Here is a 17,964-nt window from a genome sequence, read left to right as displayed (position 1 = left end):
CACACCCCCATGTGGATGTGGGTTCTTAGTAACATGGGTTTTGGTTGTAGTTGACTTGCCATGTACAGTCCATTATGCCCTAGCCACTCTTATGTCTATGGGAACATTCTTTTTATTTTACCCACTTTTATTATTTCTTGGATTTTCATAAGTTTTACATGCTTTAAATCATTTTCTGGCCACAGTTTTCTCCCAGTTGGATGTGCTCTTCTGTCTTCCACCTGTACAGGCAACATCTTTCTATGAGGAGTTAAGAATGTACCTGACTTAGAAGTCATGCAGTTCCCTACATTAAATCTTGGAATCTTAGTGACTGTCCTTTAGATTATTTTAAAGATGCTTCTTTCCATTGCACTGGCCTCTCCATCTCTTTGATGTGGGATTCTAACTATTTATGTGAGCAGGTGCAATGTACCATATTAGAAGTTATAGTTTTCTTATACTAAAAATGTTCTTTTGAAAATTACATACCTCCTTCCACATTTTCCATCTTCTCTCCCCACTAAAAACTGTTGAATCCATCTTCTTCCAAAACTCAAAGTGATAGTTTGAATAGAATTGAATAGAGGGACAGAGTCTCATATGCCATAATTGTATGTTGCACTCTTAGTAGGGTTGATTAGAGGGGTTTCACTGTACATAATTATGGATTATGTAAACAAAAAAAGGGACTGTGATTGAATGAGCACTTTCAAGGGGTGACCGAATCTGAGGGATGACCGCTTAGAGTGGTTCCAGTGTAGTTACCTATCTTAAATACATTTTCAGTGTAAGAAAATGATAACTTTTACAAAATGGATAACTACATAAAAAAAAGAAATGTCATCATAAACTACTTAATTAAAAGCCTACATAATTTCAACTCCTCTCATTGTTACCTTAAGTAAAACAACTTCCTGAGCTCTTGTTTCTTTAAAGGATTTTGAAATTCTGGGGTTACACAGACATTGTTGACCAGTTTTCTTACCAGAATACAATTTTAAACTGAAGAGGACACATGAATGTATCAAAACCAGTTTCTCTAATATGAAGACATACAACAGTTTATTCTACTTTTTGTGATTTTTTAATAAGCTACTCATGGTATTTTGTTCTTTTATCACTACTCCAATCTATCATTGATGCCAGTAGTTGCCATGCTAAATAATGGTATTAAATAAACTTAGACACTGTTTATGTTCTAATTTTGTGATTGTTTCTTGTAAAATTACTTTTCAGTGAGTGAAAGTTAATTTTAATCCCTATCTATTTTGCATGTAAAGTTCATCAAGTGACAAAGGTTGAGGTGTTCGAACAAATTTGCATATTACCATATACTGTGCACTTGTTTTAAATGACAATTTAAGCTATTTTTTATTTATTTGGTTTCTTAATATGTTGAGTTTTTGTTTCATTTCATGTGCTCAGTCCCAGAGAATGTATAATTTAGTATGAGTGATCTTTCTGTGGATTTCTGTTTTGAATTGTGTATCAGTTCTAGTGATCTTGAGGTTAAGAAATGCTATTTGGTGAGTTTTTTTCCTGTTCACAGGTTAACTTAATGTTGGGGTATATCAAGTTAACGTGTTTGAAAAAAACTAAGTGTGTGTTCTGTAGATGTGAATCCAGCAATTGTATCATCAACATACCTGTACCAGTATAGTGGTGGGTGTAAGGCTGAATTGATTGCTTGAGGTTCAATGTGTGTCATAAAAATGTTGGCTAGAATTGGTGACATTGGATTCCCCATACTTAAGCCATTTATTTTTAGGTAGTTTTAGTTATTGAACATAAAGTTAGTTTTGGTGGTAGTGAATTCTATAAAGGTTACTAAATGATTGCTGGGGATGTGTATCTATGGATTGGGGTCTTGGATATAAAGTTCTAAAGCTGTCTTGCAGACTTCAGTTTTTGGGACTTTTGTGAAGAGGGAGTTTACATCAAAACTGGCCATTAAGGCTTTATGATTTAGTTGATTAAGAATATATTTCAAGTTAAAAAAGTCTTTGAAAAAGGGGCCGGCTGATGTTACATATTTAGAAAATGCTCATGCTATATATTTACTGAGGTTGTACTTAAATGACTCATAGGTCAACATTATGGGTTGTAGTGGACAGCTGAGTTTGTGAGTGCTGTATAATTGTAGTGTGTGTACCCCTTACAATCCTGTACTCGTTTATACTCTCATCCCTATGACATGTCTGGCATGTCTCTTTGCTAACCTAAAGATGACCTAAGAAGGTTGAAACATTGTTGTCTGCTTATCAATAAAAGTGTTAATGACCCATACCAGCCAGTCTGAGATACATTTTTATTTCAAGTGGATTTCTCATCATCAAGAATATGATTAAAAGTTCTTTTAATATGTTCATAGTTTGGTCTCTACTGAATCACAAATAGATTATAAAGTATTGAATAATTATTAATATGTGAATTTTCCATAATTTTATGGAAATAAGGCCTGAAGTATCAGATGGTAATTTTTGTTTTTTAGTTTCAGTAGTAGAATCTTTCATAATAAGTATTGGGCAGTTTGGGGCCAAGTATGTATTTAGGATGCTCAGATTGTGAATCTAAGAATTCTTTAACTTGTGGTTGCTGAAAAAATACCATCCAAACTTTGAGCCCATAGATGCACTATAGTAGTGGTCAGCAATCATTGTTCAGTGAAAGAAGAGTATTCCATTAGTGGATGGTGGGTTTTTGTTGACTAGTAACTTTCCATCTGGTATAGGTCCTCCAGTGGCTGAGTATGAAAGTTCATAGCACTAAAATCTGGGATTTGATAAATGAAGAGCGCAACACAAATATTCTATTGTGTAACTTTACACTTAACAACAAACAAACAAATAAACCCTCTAGTGTATTAGTTTGAAACTACAAATAGCTTAATTTATGGTGTAACATTTTGAATATGAGTTTTTCAGTTTCAGTAAAGTCAAGCAAGTATGGGTGAGTTTTTGTTTTCTTGATCTCTTAAACACCATTGTATGTCTTAAATCTTATCATGTAGAATTTGTTATTCATCATATTCTAGGAGCATTAGTAGTTGAACATCCAGCAGATGCAGAAGAAGGGTTTTCCCAGCAAACACCACTTGTCTACCACTATGGACACAAAGGGCCTGGTGACAGTCTTAAGTTTTACAACATTGTAGTTACAAGACTAGCTGATAATATCAACTCTAAAATCCATTTAAGTCAAAAAGGTATTTTTTAAACTTAGAAAAATATTTCATAAACATTTTTAATATATTTTTATCTTGGCAGTTAAAGTGTTATCTTTTTTTTTCTGCTGTTTCCTCTGCTTTGATGTTTTCATTTTATTTTTTCAGCCAAGTCTCTTCATTTTTTTGTGCATTTTCACTCTCATAATTGATTTTGATTATTATTTATTTTATGTTGGATGCTTACAAGTGCAACTGCTCATTCATTCATAGTAATAATACACTCTGAAAAACTGATCTGACTAAATGCAGTTCTTTTGCTTGGTTTGTTATAGTTTTTATTACTGGTTTGGTTTTTGAAGTACAAAAGTAAAATGCTTAAAGATTTACTTGACCCTAAAAATTTATCATCCATGCTGAAAAATAGATTATAATCATTTTTCTGAATATTTTTATTTTCAACTTAGTCTTGTGTAGATAAAACTGTCGGATAACATTATATGTTAATGTGTGAAAAAAATTAGTTCACCAAGTGTTTGGGAAAGGTGACAACAATGTATAAGAAATGCAAGGTAAACAAGAGTCATTCAGTCACTAATGATGACCACCCTGGGGATTTGCAGGAGGAAATGGTTTGTTAGGAATTGTCTTTCTTTGTCAATTGGAATATGGAAAATTATCCACAGATGACATAAAATCACTTGTTTTATGTAGACTCTGTTTCCTTGTCATTATGTGCTCAAACTAATTTAGATTGTTTCCTCTTTAAATAACTATGATAGATATTGTTTAACTATATTCTTACTTTCTAGTGGTTTTTCATTTATGACTTTCAAGCACCTTTATGACAGATCTTTATTCTCTAATGTCAGACTTGCAATTAAATCTTGGAATGTATCTTTTGTTATGTAAATTAAGTAGATTAAGTTCTTTTTGTAGTTATATACATTTTTCCTTACATTTGGCATCATAGGTCCATGCTCATTTCTTTATTCCAATTAATTTCCATGTTGTATGTTGCATAACTTGCTTTCATTCTACTTTCTGGATAGACAGGCTACACCTTTCTTTCTCCAGTTTTATTTCAACTTATGTTTCTTTGGCTTTCCATCTAAAAAGTAGTTGTAGAGGTAAGTTTTGTTATTTGAAATTTTTATATTCCAACAGAAATCAAATATATGCTTCTACCATGTTATACCTTCCCTTCATTCACTGCTGAGAAGGTTTCTTGAAAAAAATAACCAAAAGTATTCAATCAGTCAACCAGCCCAGACACAGAAAAATATATGTGGCTATAACTAATTGAACAACTACTACACAGCTTATGTCACATAACCTCATATCAAAGTGGAAAATGACAGAGATTAAAAATCATCCAGTATTGACCATTGATTAGTGGAAGAGAAAGTAAAGAGATAAAGGAAAACAAACATGTCTATCTCTTGGCAATTAGCTAAAATGTTTTATAAGTATCTAACTGAGTTTTATTGTAAAACAAACTTTAATTTTTATGCTTATTCTTGTTGTTTAGTACACAAATTTATTTTTTATTTTAGTAAAATCAAGTGGAATAATAATAAATACATGTGGCTGGGTAAAGAGTCAAGGATATCAAGCAATAACTCATGCTGCTTTTGCATTTGAAGGTAAGGAAATTTGTTATTATTGACATATATGAGATATTGGGATATTTTGTTATTTTCATAGTGTATACAGAACCTATCAATAAGTAAATAGACACAACACTACAGAAAGAAATGTTATTTAAAAAAACAGGACAAAAAGGATACAAAATTATCTTAAGTATTAGTGGAACTGCACTTTGCATTATTTAAAGCATAAACATGTTTACATATTGTATTTACAAGACCTGAAACCTGAGCCAACATCTGGCAAAAAACAACAACAACAACAACAAAAACAAATGAAGGTATCCTTAGATGTTTGTGTGGAATACTTATGCAGGGAATAATCTAGAATGGGCATATACTTGATAGATGCTTTTTTTGTGCATCTACTGTATGAGAATTTTGCATATGTTCTTACTAATCTTCAGTAATCTAACTTCCAAAGCATATTTACATGTTCTCACATTATGGCTGTTACTCCACTGGTATGGTTTCTTTTCTTTTGCCCATCTAAACATTGGTCTGATTTTTTTATTGCTCTCTCCAGCCTTTTATTCTTCACTTAATTACCTTTCACAGTATCTGTCTCATTGGCACTCTCCACTTATATCAATACATCTTCTACCCTGGTATTGTATATAAGCACATTATTCAGATAATATTATCACTTTTTCTTGACAGTGTATTCACAAGTGGGTTTCTCTGTACTATGACTGTTTGAGATACTTTGAGTGTTCTTAATGTTAAATAAAAAAAATTGGGAAGTTGATATACAGCACAAATCTCCATATCAGTGATTGATGCATTTGCCACTAATTGGAACTCTAAACTGCTGGAATTTTTGGTCTCTGATACCTCACCCTTGGGCATTGGCAATTGGGTATTGAGTCAAGACTGGACAGGATTGTGTCTCTATGCCTTTGTACCAATTCATCTGTTACCTAGAGTCTTAGATATGATTCATTCAGCCACTTGTGTTCTATTGGTAGCACTTCATTGACTGGCTCAACCATAGTTTCACCTTCTTTGGTACCTTCAGTAGTACTCACCTCTTCAACTTTGTCTTTGTTAAGGCAGCTGTGATCCACTATTGTAAATCCAGCCATTCCAAATCTCAGACTTCATGCATGGAGATTACACAGTCCTCCACACTGCATCAGGATTTAACTTTTAATGTTGCTATGTGTCTCTTTTAGTCACTGCATAGTCCCACAGTAGGCATTTATAACTGGAAATGGTACACATTGAAAATGGTGTATTGTGAGAGAAGATTGAACCTATTTCATACAGAAGTGCCAACCATAGCTCATTTTTTGATCTGGCTCTTTTACAAGGGTTCAGTATTTTCCATTGTCACATTACATAAGGTGGCCTTATCAACTAACTTTAGATACTTGAAGAGACAGAAGTTATTTGATTCCATAGTGATCTCATACCTCCTCAAGTCATTTTGGGTCCTTTGTTCCAAAAGACCATTTCAGTTACCTATCTGGGAAACTGGGGTGGTATTACATGCTCCTTCTTGACATACATTTGAGCATTAACCTCATGTACCATATATATCATCTTTCCATTAAGGTTTTTTTCTTTTTGTTTGTTTCTGCTGGCCTGCAGATGTCACCAGTTGGAATTGTTTGCAATTCATTTGCAAAATATACTTTGTCATTCTACCTGTGTCCTTCTAAACCCAAAAAAGTCCTTCTTATCTTAGACACTGACAGTCATGGAAGGGAATAAATCCTTTTCACCAATTTATTTGACTACCGTTTCTCACTTTTGTGACTAGTTGGATCCTGATCATTTATTATGTTCAGTGAAATCTTTCGTCATCAGATCCTGAAGATAAAAGATGGAAGACTTTCGAAACATCATCCTCTACATTTGTGTCTCCACATCAGTTAGTTTCCATCCATTTTACAAATTTCATTTCATTAGTAAAAGCTTTTATCTAATACTTTGCCCCCCAGTGGTGCAGTAGTACAATTGCAGACTCACACCACTAAAAACTGGGTTTTGATACCTGTGATAGGCAGAGCACAGATAGCCCATTGCATAGCTTTGTGCTTAATGTTAAACAAATAAAATAATATAAACATTTAATAGTTTTTCAAATTAGATAGATTTATTTCTGATATACTGAAAACGTTTTCTTTATAACTTGCTTTCTTGCTATTGGCAAATTCTGGGTGTCCTTGATACATTTGTCAACTTACCCAAATATCTCCTACCTTTCACCTGTCTTATTGTGCATTCATCAAAATAATGTACATAGGCTCTGTTTTCTCATCTTAAGCCAGATTTTCTTGTTGAAAATTCGTTTTGTTAATTTCATTCACTAGAACTTTGAAGACATTGTTAAGTAATGCTGCTAACTTTTCTATCAATATCAGAGATCTTATAACATCTTTTGAGACTTTTCTCATATATTCTGCTGCTACTATGCAAGAAGTTTGCTTGTCTATAGTGTTGATGATCAACTTGTATATTCAAACTGAATTTCCATATTTGTCTACTAGTGTCCCTGGGGAGTTTTGTGTTTGCACAGACATTTAATTGCAAAACATCTGCCATTTTTTTCATAATGATGATGAAGATTTTTCAGATATCATTAATTCTGAAGAAGCTTTTGCATGTGTAATTTTTTTTCCCTTGGGTATTTTATGATATATTTTCCATCTTGATCTGTTTATGTTGCTTGAGGGTACTAATTATTCTGGATGATTCAGTCCTTGAATCATTGTATCAGGTCAGTCTGCAAGTAATGTCTGAAAATTTAATACAGAAAGTGCATCATCATTTCTGTCTTTGTAGAAGGCTTTAATGACAATTATAAGTAGGACATATATAAAAATGTTCAGACTAATAAAAGAAATTAACCCAACTCCACTTTTTCAGATCATTGATTAAATAAACCCTTATGAAGATGGAACATATTAACCACATAATGCTTCATGAGTTTAAAAAAGGCAAATAGTGCAGCAGAAACTACACAAAACCTTCAAGGTGTTTATGGTGCAGTTTCTCAATGAAAGAAAATGTTGAAGGTGGTTTCAGAAGTTTACATGAGGTAACTACAGCTTAAGTGGTGTGCCACATTCAGGTCATCCTGTTGAGTTTAATGATGACTTGCTGCTGGCTGCACTTGATAAAGATTGTGCTGTAACAGTTGAAGAACTAGCATTGAAGCTTAATTCAACCCATAGTTCACTGTCATCTTCAACAGCTTGAAAAGGTGTCAAAACTTGGAAAATAGGTTCCCCCATGATTTGACAGAAGCCAACCTTAGAGCAAGAGTGGACATTTGCACTTCTTTGCACTCTCATGAACATATCTCAGTTTTTTGGACAGGTTAGTGACTGGATACAAAAAATGGATGTATTATAAAAATGTTAAGAGCTGCAGACAATGGCTCAGTGCAGGTAAGCTGGCTAAAGCACAGCCCAGAATGGACCTTCACCATATGAAGTCTTGTTAAACGTTTTGTGGGATATTTTTGGTGTGATCCACTTTGAGTTGCTGCCACTCAATGTAACAATTACTTGATACTTCTTTGTCAACAGTTAGAGTGCTTGAATGTTGTACTGAAAGAAAAGAGGTCTATTTTAATCAACTCTATAGGTGTTGTATTACACCAGAATAATACACAGTCCCTTACAGCAAGGATCATATCTTCAAAGATTGAAGAGCTAGACTGGGAAAAACTTTCATATTCTCCTTATTCTTCAGATTTTACCCCATCTGATTATCATCTGTTCCAAAGTTTACAGAGCTATCTTGATGGAAAAGAGTTTGGAACACATTTCAAAACTACCCTCTTTACATTATTGTCCTCCAAACCACAAGAATTTTATAGAAGTGGCATTCAAAAGCTTGGGAATCATTGGCAGGAAGTAATTCACTATAATAATGGAAACTACATTATTGGTTAAATAACATTAAAAGTGTTTGAAATCCTTCTCTTTTTTTTTAATCTAAAATTGAAGATTACTTAAGGTATGACCTAATAATTACCACCTTTCCCTGATTTTTGATTTAGTGTCAATCATCTAAATCTTAATAGTCTTTCAACAAGAGCTATCTCCCTCAGATTACCTGTGTAGGTGGAAGTCCTTCTATGGAACTTGATTTGATCCATCAGAAGTTTTCCTCCTTGCATGATCTGAATTTGTATTATTTTGAAACTTTCTTTTTCAGAGTAATTATTCAATGTCTGCCTTTGTTTTCCATGCTTTATTTTAGCGAGAACCAAATTTTTACTTTGCATTCTTCTGCATTGTCCATTATGCTTTGCTATAAGATATGTGTCTTCCAATTCCCACCTTCAACATTCCAACTGATCTGCAAAGTTTCTCTCATGCATCATTAATTTTTACATGAATTTCATCACCACTAGTCTCATTCAGGAGAAGCCTTTCATCAGGAGCTGATTATGGTTTTAAAATTTCAACATATTTCTTGTACGGATTCAGTTTAGTAAAAACCAGCATGTAATGTTCATCATCCTGCTTTGCCTCCCTCACCAATTTTTTCAGTATCCCTTACTTAAGTGGCCATGTGTAGACATAGTCGAGTTATGTCTTTTTGACCTCCTCAGTGATTCTCTTCTGTTCTGGACAAATCTCCCATCTGGCCTGTTTTGTGGATTGTCTAGGATCATTTGTTTCTCTATGGGGCTCATTATTTTACCAGATCTTTCAAAATACTTTTAATATTTTGCCTCTTCCTTTGTATTTAATCACATATTCAGGATCACAAAGTCTCAACACTTCTTCAGGAATGAGAACTTGAAATTGTTTATCACAATTCTATATGCTGCTACTCTTCTCAGTAGTTCTAAAAGAAAATAAGAGTTTGGAAACTTGTCATAGACATGCATCTTCTCATCTTTTCTTAAGAACACATCATGTTCAAATGGAAAACTTTACATTCTATGGAAAGTAGTTTTGCTAAGGCTTTTGGATGATAATGTTAAATTTTTTATTGATGGTTAAGGCTGTAATTCTTTTGTTTCAGATCTTTACTTTTGGAAAAATAGTGTTCCTTATGACACTTTGCAGTATTCTTCTTCTATTTCAGTGATGGTGTACAGGTTTTCAGTATTCCATGAGTAAATCTATCAGTTACTTACATCTGAAATACAATCCCATTCATCTCTTCATAACCAATAAAAAGAGGTTATGCCATTAGCCTACATACTAAGAAATCTTGCATATGGCAGTATAACAGTACTTATGTACATTCTGTTGATACATCTCCAATTAGTCATATGAAGGTTAGAAAAGTAGAGAACTGTGAGTAAATTGACGTATGAATTGTATTGTGCCAAAGACATTGAGAATTTGGGATCATGTGGATGTCAACAGTATGAAAACAACTCAAGAAGAAAAGTTTTTTCTCATATTTACAGGTATTAAATTACATGTTTTAAATCCATTTTCATTTTAAAAAGTTTACATTTTATAAAGATTCAAGAATTTTATCACTTTTTTATTTTAAGTTTCTTTTAGCTTTTATATGTACATTATAAACTAACCATGAGAGCATGATTTAGGAAAATTTATACCTCTTTTTTTTAATTACTGTACATCCAGTAAATTACTATTTTTTAAAATTATTATTATGTTGTTTTTTTTTACATTTTCTAATTAACCTCCAACTAACTTCAGAATAAATGGGATTGTATTTGTTTTTTTGCATACCCCTTTATCAATTTTTTTAAGGTTATTAAGTACTAGGAAGGATCAGTTTTCGCACTATAGACAGACTTTATGTAATAATGCATTTTTTTGCTGTAAGTAATACAATAATTCAAGATAGCCTGTTTGACTGTTCAGTACAACCTTCATGTACATGTAGCTTTAATTGGTAGTAAATGCTATAGCTTAAATTGTAGTTGTTTGACTAAATTTACATAGTGTACTCTGATTTATGCTTTACAGTAGTCATTGCTTTTGAAGTTATCAAAGTATTAACAGAAAAACTAACTAAATGATCCTTTAGTAAAGCACAATACTTACATAAAGTTTTGAGCTCAGGAAGTTTTGTCTGTATGTTCCACTCTTGAGGTTTCATTAAAATATACAAGATTTAAAAAAACATTATATAGTTCTTATGTAGAAATATTGGTTTTAAAAAGAAAAAAATTAAACATTTTATGTACATCAAGTAGTGTGTAGAACTTATTCAATAAATGATAAACATAAAATTAGCTCAAAATAGATATGTAAAATAAAACAATAACTATAGGAAACCTTGAAAGCAACAAAAATAAAAAAATGGAATCTGAGCAATTGTCTTTCAGCCTTTTTCAGAGAAAAGTGAAAATTAATTTTAAGTACTTTTACATCTGCATAACATTTTCTTACCTTGTTTATGGTTTATTGGTGAAAGTTTCTCAGGTTTTGTCTTTACTTTTTTCTCACATCTTGTTCATTATATGTTTTAGTTATAGGACAGCATCCTGAGGTCTTTGTTTTTTTAATTGTGCAATTTGAAAGTAGGTTCACTGGTGAACAGTTACTGTTATTGAAACTTAACTGTCCACTTTTGTACTGCTAAAAGAATATCAATATCAAGATGTGTAAAAAATGAGGAAAGTAAGTACTTAAACCTTACACTATTTCAATAAAATTCTAAATTTCTTATAATTTCATTTTTAATTTGATCTTTAATAAGTTTTCTAATTTGCGCACAGTAAATGTGTTGGACCAGCACATCTTGGAAGACATACTCCTATATTGAGCTGAATTACATTTAATGTGTTTCTGTTTTTTAGTTGATGTTATCTTGGTTGTTGATCAAGAAAAACTGTGCACTGAATTACGTCGTGATGTACCTTCCTTTGTACAAATCATCTCTATACCTAAATCAGGTGGGGTGAGTAATGAAGATCAGAATACTACAAATAAAGTAGTTTTATCAATTGACAGTTAAACATGGTAATACATGTTCACTATATTTTCTATTCACTAAATTTTCATTAACTTTTTTACTACTCATGTTTCACATACTTAGGCTAATAGACTGTAATCATGTTTTTGATCAAGAAGAATGCTATATAAAATTACACTATGTTTAACTGTCTTTTGTCCTGTCTGTTATACCATATCCCAGAATGAATAGAGAAAAAAGGAGATCAAAGTGGAACTGTGCAAGATGTTTTGGAGTATTAAAAGTTTAATTTAGTTAGTGGCTAGTGGCTTTTAATCATCTAACTTTTATTTTCATACAATATTACATAGATTTTAGTTTCTCAGGCTGCTACCATCTCAAGCTATTTGTTTTATTGACTCTGTGAGTAGAATACCAGTCTACTAATTGAAATAACCCTAGATTGTATGGGCAGATCCAGACTAAGTTTTTTTATGGGATAGGTTATTTACAGCAGGTGTCTATTACTTGCTGGCAGTAAATTTCAACAATAAACAAACAGCAAACAGTCCAGCTGTTTCAAAATAATATATTAAAACAAGTCATATGTATTTGCAAATGCTCACTACACTATTGGTTATAACAGTTGTGTTCAGAGCTTTAAATGATCGTGTTAAAATCCATACAGGCTGATTCAGTTATTTTAGAACACAATTGACAAGAGAAATTATTCTTCCTACTGTATTTTTACAGTATAGTCTGTGATAATTTCATTTTACAAATTGCCACAAATACTTTGTATGGCTAAACTCACAATCATGCAGTCTAGAATTACCTATCAAAGTAAATTTGTAACATGTATTTATACCTTGACATGTGTCTAAAATGCTCCACACACACTACTAGATATTATGATGCAATAACATAACAATCACCAATTCATAACTAGTGAACTACACAATATATGATTCATAAGCAGTTACATCAACAAACATATGATAGACTATCACTTATAAAATACATTTAATATTTATGCTATATAAATGCTCTGTGTCATAACATTCTCATCAAACTTAAATTGAAGCAGTTGTGTATATTTAACGTTTTTCAGGGTGAAGGCAGTTGTGATTACCTTATGACAACAAATATAAAATCATGAGATTTAAGTGAGTTATATTCAAATTTATTAGGATACTTTCTTTTCTAGATATATTAGTAAATGTAGTGTAAATATGTAGCTAATAATCCATATTTTAGTATATATAAATTTTACATTATGAATATTATAAGGCAATATTTCAAAAATCATGAATATTACCTAGTATGAGAATTGTGGCTTTTCCCTCCAGGCATCTCCTATTCTCTAAATTATTTACTACACCTCCAAGAAGTACGAAACTTAATGTAAGTTACTTATTATAATGTTGTCATCACAAAGCTATCAAATATAAAATTAGACCCCTCTTGCCATATCCACCTGTCACACTCTTTTTTTTTTTTTCAGAAATTGTCAGTAATTTTTTCTAATGTTCAGTACTTTATTATTTAGAACCAATAGAAAAATAAAGTTTTAATTTCTCAAATGAAGTATTCTGTTTTTTGTTTTCTGTTCAGAGAATTGTCAATTCTGTTTTTAGTTCAAGCTTTGTTCCATAAGAAATCCATCAACATGTTTAGTTGAACTTTTAACAACTCTTGTTGTACAGTTAGAAAGCTAGAAAAATTGTGATAGTTATGGGGGTTTGTCTGCATTTTGTATGTTATTATTCTATGTTCTTTGATACATTATTTAATTAAATAAAAAAATTATTTACTATTATTTACTATTTATTTTATTTATTATCTAATAGTACTACAATTAGAATAAAAAAAGTAAGGGTAATTGTCATTGACAGTCAACAGTAAAAACTAAAGAAGGTCTGAGAAAATATTTTATTTTATCGTGTATATACTTTAGTAAAAAATACATTGTCAAAAATCTGATTTTTTGTGTACAAAAAGCTTGTAATGTTTACTAAAACTTTCCCAAATTTTATGAAGAAACATATATTGTGTTAAAAGCTATAGTATGGAAATTATAATTAATACAAAATGATTACAAGATCAGTCTATTTCATTGACCTTGTAGAGAAAGAGTTTATATAATCATATAAAGTGACCAGATTTGTACTTATTACATAAAATAAATCACAACATTACTTAAATACCAAATAAGTACTTATATATCTGAATTTGACAGTGAAAGTTGTGTATACAAACTTTAATGTGCTTTTTAAAAGTATCTTGAAATGTTACCACTTTCATTCAAATGGAAATTAAATGATAGACAAGAATTTTCTGTTTTAATATTTTAGCATATCATAAATATTAGAACTGAGGACATCAGCAAAATAGAAAGCACTTAGGTAGTACTTTATTTATACTACATCACAAATTCTCAATAAATGTGTTTTCAGTGTATTTATGTGTATGCAACAATAACAATTCTGTCAGTCTTTCTGTTTTTATCATAGACTGTATCTGAATTCTGAGTTTTCTCAACCTGTAAAAACTAAACTCTGAACAATACATCAGTGACTTTTGTTGGGATATTTTTTGAAGGAAACCCACTTTAATTTGCACAAAAGAAATTTTGCTTGAAAACTAATTCATGGTTTCACCTCACAATTTCTCAGGAGTTTCACATATTGATTCAGTATATTCTTTATCTCAGGTGTGACTTAAAGTTACTTTGCATAGTTGTTTTTATTTCTTTGCTAGTTGAAGCATTGTGATGTGACTGCCTTTACCTTTAGGTAGTTATCTTCCCTATAGATTCTCTGAAAATATAGAACAAGGTGAGGCCAGTCCAGCTGGGGTTCAGTGATTGTCATGGTGTTAGTGTATATCAGAGCCACACCTAATATCCTTATTCAAACTAGTGTTCTTTTATTGTCTTATTGTATATATTCTTTTGTGTCTTTTGGCTGCTTTTCCTAACTGTTAAGATGCAAACTCATTCACATTAGCTAATATGGTTTACAATCATTCCACATGTTCCTGTGTACATTTGATTTGTGCAGTTCTTTAGTGGAGGAGATACACAGGATTAACCAGGAGGGTTAATTCATCTGCAAAGAACAGATAGTAGGCTGTTGCTTTGTACATCACTATTATTATGCACAACAGGTGATTATCACATTCAGTTTGATTGGTGTTCCTAAACATAGAAAGCTTAAGCTTCATAGTTTGGATCATCTCTTCAGCTAGACCACGTGACAGAAGGTTATTATATTGTGAAGTGCATTAGTTAATGTCTGCAACTGTTTTAACTTAAGTGTTGACCAATGGATATGATTCACTACATTTTCTTTTCTTAAGTCTAAGAATTCTAGACAGTTAAGTTAATGAAACTGCTTAAGGAAGCTGTTTAAGTATTCCCTCACTGAACACTTGTAGGCTTGTAGAGGTGATGTGTTTCACTATTTCTGTCATCAACATTATTCCATCAGAATGACAGTTGGATCCCCTCTAGCAGCTGGAAATATTACATTTTGCCATGTGTTGAATTACCATGTATGTTCAATCAAGTGAAGCATTACTGTGGCAGTGATTTTACCACCCAAGACCATCCACACGTGTGACTTTGACTAAACGGAAGTATCAGTGCTCTTTCATCTGTAACAAGAGGGCTACTGGCTCAGTCAGGGTATGCTTTGTGGTGGTGCATCACATACCTACTGTGGCAATAGGCAGGAGAGTTTGGTTTGGCCATCATATCTCATCTCTATTCACTTCTGAAAGTACTATTCAGGAAAGGACATCAACTATGCTTAACACCAATCCTCATGCCTCACTATAGAAACTACCCAAAGTACTCTCAGTAAAATGACAGTCAGCCAAGCATTCTTGACAACTTCCCACCTACTTCTTCAATTTCAGTAGATATGCATGAGAAAGATCTACTTGACCAGTATTACCTGTTAGGGCAGGGTGCGGTTCAACCATTTCAGAAGAGTGAAACTCCTGCATATTAATTTTAGTACTGGAGAACACTCAGTATCTAGAAGAAGTTAAGCAGTGCTCCTCATTTCTTTTCCTCAAACCAATATGCCTATCCACGAAAGTCCTTTCCAAAAGGAGAGGCATCTCTTGGATTTATTTTGTTATGAAGAGGACAAGAGAGAAAGAACTTAAGAACAGTTCAGAGGAAATAAAACACCAATCAGCTACTGTTTTTGCAAAAATCACTGGCATCAGTATTTTTTTGATCATGGTATTCTATTGTAATCCAGAGTTATATCTACACAGTTACGTAATTTCTACAAAAATGACAGGTATGTGGATCATATATAGGCAAATGCATACAAATAAAAGAATAAGCAAGAAGATAATGAAAGTGAGACTAAATTTATTAACATGAAATTGACTGTAGTTTTCAAAATAGAGGTAGCAATACAATGTGACCATAATGGGTCTTTTACAGCTAGTTTAGAATATGTTATAAAAGGTGAACCTCTCTCTTCAAGGGCAATCCAAATTCTCTTCTAAAGCCTAAAATTGCATGCCACAAAGCACATTATCTTTGTAGCTTACCAATTACAAAAGGGAACCATGATAAAAAAAATATAACGTTTATATATGAAAGGTGTAAGGTATTCTCTAAACATAAAATCAAGAAGGACCCATGTAGCTATCCCACAAAACAATAAATACACTTTGGGACTAGTCAAGTAACAAAAAAAATAATATCTCAAGTTGAATTTTTTGTATCATCTTTATTTGATGTAGTGTATTACAATATCAGAACTTAAGAAATTTAAGAATTTTGTGTTTATATAATGGATATAATAAACATATTATTAACATGTGGTGTTAGTGTTCAGTTCAAATTTCAGAGTGTTTGCTTTGCACTTGAAATGTGACGAACTTCGGAGTTACTAAATTATTGTGATCGGGATTGAGTTTTAGTGATTTCTAATCTTGAAACTGCCTTTATCCTCACAGCATAGCAATAAAAACATTGCATTATTAGTGAGAAGTTATTAAAAGGCTCCTAACGACAGTAAGAGTGAAGGACAGTAATCACAAGTTATAAGCTAAACTAAAGTTGTTTAATACTGGAGTGTTACATATTAACTTTATCTGTTTGTCATCTTTTAGATCAACCATCCTAAGTCATAGAAGTAGATTTTGGTACTATATTAACATAGAATTTTTAACCTATCAGCAGTATATATTTATTTTTTTATTACTTGTTTCAAATTTTAATATAATTCAGATTAAATTTCTTAAACTATTCATCTCTACATTAAAGCTGCATTTCATACTCCTTGCTTCTAAACAAGCCATACATTTGAAATTTTTTTTGGTTTAGTAACATTTATTACACAGTCTTAAAATGAAACATTTAAGTATTAAATGACATTTATGCATTAGGTACATAATATGAATATGTAATAGGTCTTGAAATAAATTGTACTAATTCTAATTGAAAAATTGCTTTCATTAATTAACAATTTTATTTCTACATTACAGTGTATGTAAAATAACAAAAACTGGTATGGGACTTAAGCCCTGTATCAATCTTCATTATTAAACTAAAACAAATTATAGCATATTATTTATGGGTTCAAGTATCCATGATTTTGTTTTAATTTTGTCAGAAGTTTTTAAAAATAAACTAGGTTTTATGTTTGTTTGCTGTCACCACTATTGAAATTGGTTTTTAGGTATTTGGTATCTACATTTATAGAAGTTAGTTATATGTTACACTTCAGTGTTTCATTAAATTGATTTATGTTATTATGGTGTCTTTAATGAAATGTGACACATAAATAGGACTTTTGTATAACAGGCAGTAGAAAGAAGTAAATCAGTAAGAGCCCAAACCAGAGACTCTCGAGTTCAAGAATACTTTTATGGTCTTCGTACCCCACTTTTCCCACATGTGTTTGATGTAAAGTTTTTAGATATCAAAATATATAGAGTTGGAAGTAAGTTTCCTTTATTTTTCTATTTTATTAACTTTTTTTTTCAAACATGCTGTTTTATTGCCACATAATGTCAGCAACAGTTGATATCAAGGTATTTTCTTTAACTATAATATATCTTGTTATGTTTTTAACATTATTAATAAGTTTTTTCTGTTATTTTTTCTTGTTAAAATGTAACAGATATTTTGGTAGTATTTGCTAGTGATATGTAACTATAAATGTGCACATATCTTTTGTGCTTTTTTTGCATTTAAAACGTTTCAGTTTTTTGGCAGTAACTTGCAGTTAAAATGTAAAACTGTTTGAATGGAAATTTAAAGTCATGCCAGCTAAAAAAGTAATGATG

At 31.6% G+C, this 17,964-nt stretch overlaps 1 protein-coding gene across 5 annotated transcripts in view; it reads left to right on the top strand.

Moving 5' to 3' along the window:
• LOC143233836 (polyribonucleotide 5'-hydroxyl-kinase Clp1-like) overlaps positions 1-17,964 on the top strand; it is a 96,271-nt gene that overhangs the window by 55,236 nt on the left and 23,071 nt on the right. For 4 of the 5 annotated variants that reach the window (XR_013018346.1, XM_076470592.1, XM_076470594.1 and 1 more), the window contains exons 7-10: positions 3,017-3,187; positions 4,702-4,791; positions 11,549-11,649; positions 17,480-17,618. Coding sequence is in view for 4 of the 5 variants with exons in the window: in XM_076470592.1 (XP_076326707.1) it covers positions 3,017-3,187; positions 4,702-4,791; positions 11,549-11,649; positions 17,480-17,618 (501 nt within the window). In the remaining variant the exon portion in view is untranslated. The remainder of the gene's footprint in view (positions 1-3,016; positions 3,188-4,701; positions 4,792-11,548; positions 11,650-17,479; positions 17,619-17,964) is intronic. The other variant, XM_076470595.1, reaches the window with a different exon arrangement.

Source organism: Tachypleus tridentatus, chromosome 12, assembly GCF_004210375.1.
Source record: "Tachypleus tridentatus isolate NWPU-2018 chromosome 12, ASM421037v1, whole genome shotgun sequence".
Classification (NCBI taxonomy): domain Eukaryota; kingdom Metazoa; phylum Arthropoda; class Merostomata; order Xiphosura; family Limulidae; genus Tachypleus; species Tachypleus tridentatus.
The sequence above is the reverse complement of the archived record's forward strand: the minus strand, read 5'-3'. Positions and strand labels throughout refer to the sequence as shown.